General features: G+C 42.5%; 1 protein-coding gene across 2 annotated transcripts in view; it reads left to right on the top strand.

The window, feature by feature from the left end:
* Positions 1-13,032, top strand: part of LOC123694179 (zinc finger homeobox protein 4) — a 102,208-nt gene that overhangs the window by 28,799 nt on the left and 60,377 nt on the right. For both annotated transcript variants that reach the window (XM_045639524.1, XM_045639525.1), the window contains exons 2-4: positions 146-2,909; positions 6,152-8,859; positions 10,099-12,925. In XM_045639524.1, the coding sequence (XP_045495480.1) occupies positions 182-2,909; positions 6,152-8,859; positions 10,099-12,925 (8,263 nt within the window). In that variant the 5' untranslated portion in view covers positions 146-181. The remainder of the gene's footprint in view (positions 1-145; positions 2,910-6,151; positions 8,860-10,098; positions 12,926-13,032) is intronic.

Genomic DNA, 13,032 nt, shown 5'->3' with positions numbered 1-13,032 from the left:
AGACATATCAACTTGATTACAATCTAAAATAATATCAGCCTTATAAATTTAATATTATAATTTATTATATGATTCTTATGACAGGGGGTGTATTTATAGTTAAAAGTAAGTAAAAATTTAACATAGTATTTATGAATTGTTTCAGGAGAGCATGTGATGCCGGCCCTTGACGCCCGGCGCCATGCCCACGCCGCTGCAGCCCGGCGGCCCCGCTAGCGGCCCGCCTCCGGAGCGCAAGCGGCGCCGCAAACGCGACGACCCGCAGAGTTCAGCATCGCTCGAGCCAGACGACGACGACGGCAACATGAGCCCCGAGGAGGAACCCAGAAACGCGCCGGCAGCCCCGGCAGCGCCCACTCCGGCCCCGTCCTCTGCCCCCGCGCCCACTTCGCCGCCAGCTGCCCCGGACGCCGTAGACCTTACCTCGCGACGTGACTCACCGCTCCTCTCCTCTGATGTTGAACATTTTGACGGCAAGATAGTTTACAATCCTGACGGCTCCGCTTACATCATCGAGGACCCTGAACTATCGGAGGGTGAAACGAGCTTATCGGATCTACCTAAAATAGAACCGGGCTGTATCGTCGATAGCAGAGACAGCAACGTCGTCGAGAGACAACTTGACTTTCCTCAGATTGCGAGTGCTTTTTATGTTTCAAGAAACCCTTCTTTATACGGTGCGCTGTATGGAAGACTGGCTGCTGAAAGAGTGAGAGCGAGACCTGACGCGCCTGTTATGCATAGTTATCGAGTGTTCAGTTTTCGTGGAGGAAAAGAGACTCCGAGACCCCAGTCTCCAACCCCTGAGTGTCCTATTAGTGTACCAGTTAAACCAATTCTAATGTGTTTTATATGTAAACTAAGCTTTGGCTACGCGAAGTCGTTTGTAGCGCATGCACAGTCAGACCATAGTTTATCATTACTTGATACAGAACGAGATGCATTATCGAGGGAAAATGCATCTGCCATCATTCAATGCGTCGGAAAAGACAAAGAACCACTAGTCTCATTCTTAGAACCTGTAGGTGCTGCTGCACCACCACGTGCTTCCGTGTCTGGTAGCCCTGCAAATATGTCAGAATTATCGAGTCCATCAGTAGATAAAAGGCTAGACCTTATGACACCGGATAGAGAAAACGACAATATGTTACCTAATGGATCATGCGATGACAGAAGACCTAGCCCGCCTGCGTGGAGACCACCTAGATCAATGGCTGAATCTCTGATGCCACAACATTCATTGATTTCAGTAGCTCATCCTCATACTATTAACGCGTCAGTACAACCACGTGGAAGTCCAAATTCATCTCCTCCATTCCAAGCAGCCCCACCAGCTTTTCTGTCGGGCACTACAATAGGAGTATGCCCGGACCATTTAGGTGGAAGGCCGTCAGGTGCTGATTGCCCAAAATGCGAGCTTATTTTAAATTCTGGTAGATTAGGTGGACCACTAGCTGGTATGCACAGTCGAAACTCATGTAAAACACTCAAATGTCCGAAGTGCAACTGGCATTACAAATATCAAGAAACATTGGAAATTCATATGAAAGAGAAACATCCCGAAGCAGAGACAAGTTGTATTTACTGCATTGCAGGACAACCTCATCCACGGTTAGCAAGAGGTGAGACGTACACTTGTGGATACAAACCTTACAGATGTGAAGTGTGTAACTACTCGACTACGACAAAAGGTAACCTAAGCATACATATGCAGTCGGACAAACATCTTAATAATATGCAAGAGTTACAAAATGGTGGCAATCCTGGAGAGAGCAACTTACCTCCATCACAACATACACCACCAGGTGCACATAAGCCACCATTACCACATCACTCACCTTTAGGACAAAAACCAAAGCCAACGTTCAGATGTGACGTCTGCAACTACGAAACTAATGTAGCCAGAAATTTGAGGATACACATGACTTCTGAAAAACATACGCATAACATGCTTGTCCTACAACAAAATGTGAAGCATATGCAGACTTTATCGGCCCTACATCATAGACAACAGAGTCAACAACAACTTGAAAGCCTTTTGCATTTCCATGGGGGAGATGCTCCACCACCAAACCCAGAAGCAGCTTTAGCCGATATGGCATACAATCAAGCGCTTATGATTCAGCTGATGACCGGCGGACCTGGACCGTCTCCACCTGAACTTGGCGCTCATTTAGACGTGGGTCTCAACCCTGATGCCATGGAACCACCACCAGAACCAGCTGACCCTGAACCCGAAAGGACTTTCCATTGTTGTATATGTAACTGTTTCTCCACCGATTCCTTGGAAGCCTTGGGTCACCACTTAGCTCAAGACCGCACCAAGATAAGAGAGCAAGAAATCCTAGCGCTAGTAGCTGGTCATTACGTTTGCAAATTATGCACATACAAAACAAACTTGAAAGCAAACTTCCAACTGCATTGCAAAACAGACAAACATCTGCAAAGGCTACAGCATGTTAACCATGTGAAAGAAGGTGGACCTCGAAATGAGTGGAAATTGAAATTTTGCGGTGGTGTTGGAACTGGTGGTGCAGGTGTAGGTGGTGTGCAAGTGAGATGCTGCGCGTGTGATTACTATACGAATTCGGCGCATAAGCTACAACTACACGCAGCTGGTGCTCGCCACGAGGCAGCCACGCTCTTGCTAAGACATGTTCGAGACTGTGCATCAAGAATACCACGTGATCGCCCTCGTGTGTACCGTTGTGCTTTGTGCGGTTTCGGAGCCCCACATCGCCTCCCACTCTTACAGCATGTGCGCTCCGTCAAACATCTGCAAATGGAACAAATCCATCAACTTCAACGTCGGTCAGAAGGCAAGGATCCCACACCAGACGTGGCTGAACTCTTCCAAGTCATACCTCAGCCACCAGAGCTACCCAGTCCATTTGATCAACAAGAAAATGGTAAGCTAATAATGTATTCTATACTTAGTTTACAATATTGATTTATTGTTGATTATAAAATAAATTTAGCATGAGAAATTCAAATGAGTTTGTTAAAAAAGAATTGTTTTAAATAACCGTGAATAAATTCCATATAGGTTCCGATAAAATTATGTAAGCAAAAGAAAAAAGCATATTTAATTTAGTGTTAATAAGGAAACTGCTCCGCGTTCGTCACTAATATTTTTCCAAGCATGACAAACCTATTGTTACTGTACTGCACACTTCCTCGAGTTATTGTCTCTTTAAGTAACAAGTCTTAATGATACTTAAAACTAAGAAACGAATATAAGAACAAAAAATTACAAAAGGTTTAGAAAAAAATAAAATGCAATTAGTTGCGCGTGCGCCACTTCGCGAATAATTTTTTCACTTGTCACTAGATGTCGCTTATGCAACACTTTTCGTGAGCATAACATTGTTATTTATGACTATTATACTTAACATATTTTGCAATATTTTATACTATAAACCGTGAAAATTCCATTAAAATTAATGTAACTAGAACCATTACCGGTGTTCATATCGATAAAATAATACTGAACCGACTTATGAATGTGATTTCGAAACGTCACTATCGGTTTCCAATTTAAAACGATTCGTTCCTTAATCAATTTTGTTTTGCGTTTTTTACAAACTTCTCACTTTTGATCGAGTTAAATAACAAAAGTTTTCTTTTTTACGCACCAAGTTTTCGGCGAAATAAGGTGTTTAACATAACGTACGTTCTATTATCGGCATCGAAGGCTTCATTAACGGGGGACGCGTGACCGACGCGTCGTGTTCGAGCCGAGTCGCGACCATTTAAAGCGATGAGTATTTAGCGAGGAATTCGTAATTACTATAATGAGATAATTACACACGGACAAAATTTAATTTGAAGCGCACAATATTAGAACAGGTTTCTTTAATAACGTACGCCTTACACGGTGTCGCCACAGTCGGGCTGCGCCATTGGTCGGAAGCGACTCCGCCCCGCGAGCGAGGGAGACGACGAGAAGATTTGAATCGAGAACGCGAATTTTCCATAAGTACCGCACGCGGGACAATGACTCGCATTACGTATGTGGCCGTCGCGCATTAAGAATGATTGCCCCCTTGTGATGAGGCTGCTACATCATCTTACAATGTCGCCGGCCGCATTGCCCGCTGATGTTTATGGCCACGGTGAAATACAATAAACTGCGAGAGAAATGTGGAGGCGAAAGAAATCCGACTTACACCATTGTGTCCCTCATATTTATGCTTATTACTTATTTTCACCTTACCGAGTAGACACTTTAAACGATTGACGTCCATAAATTTAACTCTCCCTTTTTTGAACCTCGACACACTAATTGGACGAAAAATTTGTCGAAATTGTAAATAAGTCTTCGCTTTATCGATATGGTTATTATCAAAGAAGGCACTAAATTAAATTCAACACATTACTAACACAATATCGTGTAAGTAATAGAATTTAATTTTATGCTGACATCGTTAAAAAATTCGTTTGACTTAAATACATCGTATTATTAGGTATGTTGCTTTTGAAGTCATTAATTTATTATTTGGAAGTTGAACGCAAAATAAATTCTTCAATATTTTACTCGATACAATTCTATTAAATTAATTTCGCAGGCCCCAATTCAAATTGCGACATACACTGTTTAAGCTTATTGTATTCCAGACGCCACATTGTAAAAATCCTGACCCAAATCTCACAAAACAAAGCACAAACTGCACAATACTTACTTTACGACGCCATAACGATGTGGTGTTTCCTTAGAAAAGACCCTTTGTCCATTGACAAAAAGCGTTGGAGATCGCATTTATGCAGACATGGTCCCTTTACCTGGCCATTGTTCTATGCTCCTACCAGACTGTCGGACGACGATTTTACGTCATAAATAATTACATTCACTGGTCACTCCAGTCCACGATTAGGGTCAGTCTCTTTGATTATTATTACGCGTTCGGATTTACTTATCCCTCTCCCCTTCATTAGATGTAACGGTTACAACTGCTTAAAACTATGAAACGAGTTCCACAAGGGACCGGCTGCTTTCAGCTGCGCTGGACTGTGAGATAATTTCCAGTTTTAATTAATTGTAAATATCGCCCCTTACTTGTTCCCTGTAAGATTTATCTTTGCAAGCTATATTCGTTAAAGTTTGGTGATCAAATTTTAATAATCAAACAGATTTATAAATTTAAAAAACTTTAAAAAACGTTACTTCTCCCTATAAAAAATCCTATTGTCTTGGTGTCGAAATAAAATGTCTTTATTTTATGATCGCGGGTTTCATTCCCACAAAAAGTATTATCTTAATCTGTGACGGAGTTCGCCTTATCACATATTTGGCGTGAAAAAATATCGCATAATGTGTCGTGATCATTTCACACATTTAAGTCGCATTCGGACGTCGCTTTTATGGTATATGGTACCTATAACTTTACATTTATTGATAGTCAGTCTCAGTTTTTATCTAACAATGGAAATATCGGTTGCTCATCTAATAAAGTATAATTATTGTAACGTTATATTAACGAATCTTTCCGCTTCTCGCATCGGTCGTTTCTTTCACCTTCCTTATTTAAGCGTAAACAATACGGACCTTCTTTCACACGCTGCCGCGGACGTATCCCTGGTCAAATAATAAATACCCTTACATGTTCTCTTAGTAGCTGTACATCTCTCTCGCACTCATTGTCACATCCACATACGATCTGCCGAATGCATTTGATCTGACGCGAAGCGAAATATTCGAACCTTTTGTAATAATGAACAATGATTGTTTGCCCGTCCTGTATCTCCTTTGTGTGCAAAATTACAATATACTTGTTACGTTAGTATTAATGCGTCTGAGAATGTGTGCGTACAGGATGGATAGAGCAATACCTTTGTCTTGTTGGGACGACGCAAACAAAACGAGTCTTACTAATAATATAAAGGAGAAGAATTTTATTTTTAACTTCAATTCAGAATAGTAACAAACGCTCGCACCGAACAATAGTTAGCTTCATTTATAAAAATAATCTTTTTTGTAGATAAATCTCACGTAGACGTAGGTAGACATTGTTAACATGTTCAGATTACCGATTACTATCCATTCGGTTTGCACATTCCGCAGAGGAAAGTTCGTGGTATACGCCCACGCGTACATGCCGTGCTCTAGTGACACGATACATATAATAATCGTTGTTATTTATCTTGTCAACAGATACTAAGGAGCCCATTGATCAGAAACCTGAGTTGACCCAAGAACAAAAGATGTTGAGATTTTTGGAACAACATCAGCAGCAGCAACATCAACAACAGCAACAACAACAGCAACAGCTTTCGCAGCAATCAATGCAACAAACTTCCAGTGAGAAAGACGAAGAAGAGCTTACGGGATCTCACCCATGTCCGTATTGCAATTTTAGTTGTGATAGTGAAAGCAAACTTCACGCTCACGTTAATTCTATGCATAGTGATACAGCGCGGCATTTCATTTGTCCTTTATGCCAAGACGCCTTCAAGGACCGACCCGCGCTCGAACGACATGTAATGCAAATCCATTCCGTGAACTCTGAAGGTCTACAACGCCTTCTACTCTTAGTAGACCAAAGCCATTGGTTGAATGGCGGTGCGCAAGCGCAACGTGAAGATTCAAGACAAGGCGATGAAGAACGCGAGATTTCATCTCCACGCTCAGAGGGCAGTGTGGACGGAGAGACAGAAAGATGCTCGACTTGTAACAGAACATTCCGCAACGTCGACGAACTTTGTCATCATCAAAATGAGTCAGGCCATTTAGAATTAAAACAAACACCACAAGGTCCCGGTTACGTTTGTTGGAAGAAAGGATGTAATCGTTACTTTGAAGCGGCTCATGCCCTACAGAATCACTTTAAAGAAGCTCATGCGCGCAATTCTACTGCAAACATGTCGGTATCGGAGAAACACGTTTACAAGTACCGTTGTAATCAATGTAGTCTCGCATTCAAAACAGTTGAAAAGCTTCAATTGCATTCACAATATCATGTTATACGCGACGCTACTAAATGTGTTTTGTGTGGACGCAGCTTTAGATCAATACTGGCGCTCCAAAAACACGTGGAGACTTCACATCCTGAACTGTCTGAAGATGAATTATCTGCATTCAAGCGAAGCTTGGCGTCAAATCCCCTATTGCAATCAAGCCAGGGTACAGCTTTAGACCCAGCTACTGCAGATTTATTGCGAAAAGAAGCGTTGAGAACACCAGATGATGACATGGGAGATATGGAAGACAGAGATTCGAGTGCCACCGCTGCTGACGAGTCTGGTCACAATGACGCTGAAAATTCAGATGATTCCATAATTTATAAAGATCAACAATTCTTAGAAGATTACTTGAACTCGCAAGCTATGGCTGAAGATTCTTATAATGATCCAAACAGAAAATATAAATGTCACCGATGTAAAGTTGCATTTACAAGACAATCTTATCTAACCGCACATAATAAGACGCTCTTACATCGAAAAGGTGAAAAATTAACATATCCTATGGAAAAATACTTGGATCCTAACAGACCGTTCAAATGTGACGTATGCAAAGAATCATTCACACAGAAAAATATCTTATTGGTTCATTATAACAGTGTCAGTCATTTACACAAATTGAAACGGGCCATGCAAGAACAACAGAACAATAACAATCCGCCCGTTTCTCCAGGCGCGGGAACAGCGCCATCGAATTTAACTCTCACTCCAAAAAGTACATCGAGCGAAGAGGATGATCGTAAACGATATAAATGCAATATATGCAAAGTGGCTTATACGCAAGGCAGCACGTTAGATATTCATATGCGATCTGTTTTGCATCAAACACGTGCCGGAAAGTTGCAAGAGCTCGCCGCTGCGGGCCACGTTGACTTGACACGGCCTTTAGTAGAGCAGCCGGATAGAAACGACCCCGCCAAAATTTTACAAGACGTATTGTCGCCAAAAAATACATCCCCTTCATCTACGAGCAGCGGGGGGCCGCGCTCTTCGCCCCCCGCTCGCCCAGGTAGCCCTCGGTCCCCACGGGCAGGTAGCGCCTCGTGCGAGCGATGCCACGCGTCATTCCCGACTGGGGAGCTACTCGACGCACATCGCGCTACTTTATGTCCGTTTGGCGATGCGCGGGCGCACTCACCACTTGGAGACGCAGAAGCAGCCGCTCTCGACGAGATGGTAGCGAAGGGCAATCCGCCCAAAAGGAACTCGCAAATGTATAAGCAACTTTTAGAAACGTTCGGCTTCGACCTCGTGATGCAGTACAATGAGAATCAGCGCCGCAAGTTGCAAGAGGAACGTGAGATGGCGCGGGCGCCGAGCCCGCCGCCTCCGCCACCCGAAGAGAAGCCCCCGGACAGTGAAAACAAATCTACGTGTCAACATTGTAATAAGGAGTTCTCTAGTGTGTTCGTTTTAAAGACTCATTGTGAAGAAGTGCATAAAGATAAAGTTCCGCTCGAGTTTTTGGAACAGTTCGCGGAGCAATTTAAATCTGAATATGAGAGGAAATCGGGTGCGCCGAACTCGCCGCGGGCCGCATCACCTGCGCCGCAAGGTGACCGCTCGCCTTCACCCCGTGGTGATAGCAATGGCAATTTCACCGAGAACGCGAACGGCTCTGGTGAAGCGCAGGCTGGGGCTTTGCTCGCCGCACAAGTGCAAGAGATGCAGGCGGCACTCAACATGCTGCAATTGCAACAGCAGCTCGGACAACTGCATCCCATGGTGGCCCAGATGCTCTCGCTGGGGTTGCCTCTCGGCTTGAACGTCGGGGCCCTCGCAGCGATGAACCTGCAGCCTCCCTTGGTGCCGCTCATGCTGCCGCCACCACCATTCGACGCAATGCCGTTTTCGCATGACGCCCAATTAAAACAACAACAATTAATACAGCAACAACAACAGGTAAGATTTTTGCAATATGTATCTATCAATAATTATTAATTATTAACATTTCATGATAATACTTTAATATTTTCAAGTATTTTGAATATATATCTACTAAAATATTAATTATTCTGTCACATACAATTAACATCTTTCATTCATACAAAAAAGAAGTAGATAATATTTATTACTCTAATGGCATATTAACATTGGATTTATATTTAGTCAAATTATTTACTATAAAAATTTATTCAAAATTGACTAATTATACATCATTTCGGTTAGGAATCAACCAATAACAGCCACACATAAGTAAACATACAAGAGATATTTAAATAATTTTCTTCATTAAGTTTGAAATGACTAACACATTGCCTCTATTAACATACTCGAATAAGCTAACATAACAAGCCATGTGTCTTATATATAGTTATGTTTCTACTTTACATACTAATATCTCTTGCAAATTTTATTTACGTACGTGGAATAATAATTAATTGTAACTATAAATCTAAACAGATACATCAAATGTTAATTGACTAACTACTTCATTTATATTATGTATATGTACTTAGAGTCGAGTATAGTCAAAGCAATATAAAGCATACTGAGAGATATGTTTACATATGTACAATTATACAACTTACCTTAATTAATTGCTCTCTAATAGACTATAGTTACTAGGTATATAAACAATACAAAATACTCATCCTGATTTCACCTAATGCTTTATATGAAAACAAAATTATATACGTGTGTAATTATGTTTCCATTCGTATATTTAATCGTAGCAAGAAAATATACGTACTTACATGTTATAAGATAAGCATAAGCTGTTTGTCTAAACCAACAGAGGGTCCTTTGTTAGGTGCCAAGGGCCGGGGTATTATTATCTCTAACAATTACCTTATTCAAACTTACCTGCAATCGTTCGTATGCGTTAAGAATATTAACTATTGAAATTACAAATTAAGCTTTGATGTGTTCTAACTTTATTTAGTTTTAAACATAGAAAACTACGTTTTGTAGAGGCATATTTATTTAAAGTTAATATAAACGGTAGAGACAAGCTTAATGAATATTTTTTTATGTATTTTATAGTTTAGAAACTTATTTCGATAACATACACATTTAATTCTTATCTTATCAATTTAAATGTGAATTACTTACTTAACAAATTTATATAAGTTTGCATTAAAAATCAGTAATTTTAATATTTTAGTATACTTTTATACAATATTATTTTCTTGTTTGCAGGCTAACGCCGCAGCTGGACAGAAAAGAGCTCGTACTCGTATAACTGACGAGCAATTGAAAATTTTACGATCGCACTTTGACATTAATAACTCGCCAAGCGACGAAGCAATTGCGAAAATGGCCAAACAATCCGGCCTAGCTACAAAGGTTATCAAGCATTGGTTCAGAAATACACTTTTCAAGGAACGCCAACGAAACAAGGATTCGCCTTACAACTTCAACAATCCGCCATCTACGACATTAAACCTTGAAGAATACGAAAAGACCGGAGAGGCTAAAGTGACGCCTTTAGATTCTTCAGCGAGCTCCGATGAAGGCAAACCACCGCCCGAAAAAAAAGCAAAAACTGAAGAAATTTCATTGGTTAGCCAACAAGAAGTTAAATCTGAGCCTAACGAAGAGCCTACAATGGAAGAAAAATATAATTCCTACGACGACCGCCATCAAGAGGACAAAAGCTTCATCTTTCCTCAAGCTCCATCCCAAAGTCCTGCATTAAGCAGCTCAGAACTGCATCAAAGCATATCTCGTCCTCAAACACCAACTCACTTGTCGTTAAATTCTTTAATACAATCCCAACTTGACTCAATACCGGCTACGAGTATACCTCAGCCGCCACATCCATCTATGCTACCACCGAAAATAAATCCTAATTTCACGTCCCCAAACTCCGCGCCCCCGAACGTCCTACCTTTGACCCCAAATCGCAGCCTCAGTCCTGGCAGGGGACCGGCCGATTTCGGACTTTCCGGGGGCAACTCGAATGGATCCAACAGCTCGGGGTCTTCTGGCAAACGCGCCAACAGAACTAGATTCACTGACTATCAGATTAAAGTATTGCAAGAGTTTTTTGAAAATAACGCTTACCCAAAGGATGACGATCTAGAATATCTTTCTAAATTATTGGGCTTAAGTCCGAGAGTCATCGTAGTATGGTTTCAAAACGCTCGACAGAAAGCAAGAAAAGTATACGAGAATCAACCGGCAGCTGATCCACCAGCGGGCTCGATGGATGACGCGAATAGATTTCAACGCACACCGGGATTGAACTATCAATGCAAAAAATGTCAGTTAGTATTTCAACGATACTACGAGTTGATTAGACATCAGAAAACTCATTGTTTTAAGGAAGAGGATGCGAAACGATCAGCGCAGGCACAAGCGGCAGCTGCGCAAGTTGCTGCTACTTTGAGCAGCGAAGACTCTAACTCTAGCACCGTAGAACACCACGTTCCGCATGTGCCAGTTTCACCGGCACCACCTCGTACTCCCACACCTGCCGCGCCTAATTATCCAGTATCTCCGGCTCCCACTACACCTCATACGCCAGTAACTCCTTTATCTCACCAACCTAGAGAAGAAAAAGATGGAAATTTTCAATGCGATAAATGCAATTTAGTATTCCCAAGATTTGATCTCTGGCGAGAACATCAGTTGGTTCATATTATGAACCCAAATTTATTTCCCACCTACCCTCCAGATTCCCCTTTTGGGATCTTACAACAACATGCTCAGCTACAACAGTTAAACGCTTCACTTTCAAATGAAGAAGCTCGCCACCCTTTAGTTGCTGCTCTAAACCAGCAAGTAGCTAAAAGAAAATTTGATGAGTTTGAAGAGGCAGATACTGGAGAACAGCCAAAAGATAAACGATTGAGAACAACAATTTTACCGGAACAGCTAGACTACCTGTATCAAAAGTACCAAATTGAATCAAACCCATCTAGAAAGATGCTTGAAAATATTGCTCGAGAAGTTGGATTGAAAAAAAGGGTAGTCCAAGTTTGGTTTCAAAACACGAGAGCGCGTGAAAGGAAGGGTCAGTTTCGTGCACATGCACAAGTTATAAATAAACGCTGTCCCTTTTGCCCTGCTTTATTCAAAGTGAAAAGCGCATTAGAAAGCCACTTAAGCACGAAACACGCTGATCAGTGTGCAAGAGGAGAGATCAACGTGGACGCTTTACCTGATGAGGAGTTAAGTACAGAGTCGACGCCTAGTTTTGGTTCTCAACAAAGTGACAGGCAGCAAAATTTTTCCCAAGGGGGGGCTCCCATGTTGCCCCCTATTTTTCCGCCGTTTCACTCAGACATGGAGAAATTTATCAAACAGTATAGTGAGGAGTCAATGAAGCGCTATGTTAGTGAGCTTCAAGCTCACGCTGCCGCCCAACAGAATGGCAGTAGCAATGAACCATCTGAGAGACGACCTGAACATGGAAAATCTGAAATACCTTTAGATCTCAGCAAACCTGTAGATTTGTCACGACCTGGATCGGACGCAGACGAGAGGTCAGATACGGCATCTGAAACCATGGAATTCTATGAAGAAGATGACCCCACCTCCCCTTTAGCGGGTCAGCATCCAAATCAAAGGCCTCCCGGCAAACGTTTTCGAACTCAGATGTCTTCAATACAAGTTAAGATTATGAAGGCTCTGTTCGGTGACTACAAAACGCCAACGATGGCAGAATGCGAAGCGCTCGGACGCGAAATTGGCCTACCAAAGCGAGTAGTACAAGTGTGGTTCCAAAACGCTCGTGCCAAAGAGAAGAAGGCAAGATTGGCGGCCGGTCTCTCGGAGGTGTCGGACGCGCAGCCGCCCGACGAGTGTCGTGTGTGTGACTTCAAGTACAGTCACAAGTATTCAGTCCAAGACCACGTGTTCACGCGGGGCCACATCGCCGCGGTGCGCGCGCGCCTCGAGAACAGCGCGAGCGCCGCCGATGACGGCACGCTCGCGCTGATGCAGATGGCGGCGCGGCTGGAGAGCGGGCTGGGCACCGAGCTGCACAACGCCTTCCTCCGACCACAGCTCGCTGGCAACGGTGAGTGTACTTGAACGTAGTTGTGGTAGCGTTAGCATGCGCTGTGTTTGAACTTATCTAGTACCTCGCAGTGGCGAGCTTCGCGTTGCATCCGATAATCGCAATTA

Source organism: Colias croceus, chromosome 9 (assembly GCF_905220415.1).
Source record: "Colias croceus chromosome 9, ilColCroc2.1".
In the NCBI taxonomy this organism is placed as follows: Eukaryota; Metazoa; Arthropoda; class Insecta; order Lepidoptera; family Pieridae; genus Colias; species Colias croceus.
The sequence above is the reverse complement of the archived record's forward strand: the minus strand, read 5'-3'. Positions and strand labels throughout refer to the sequence as shown.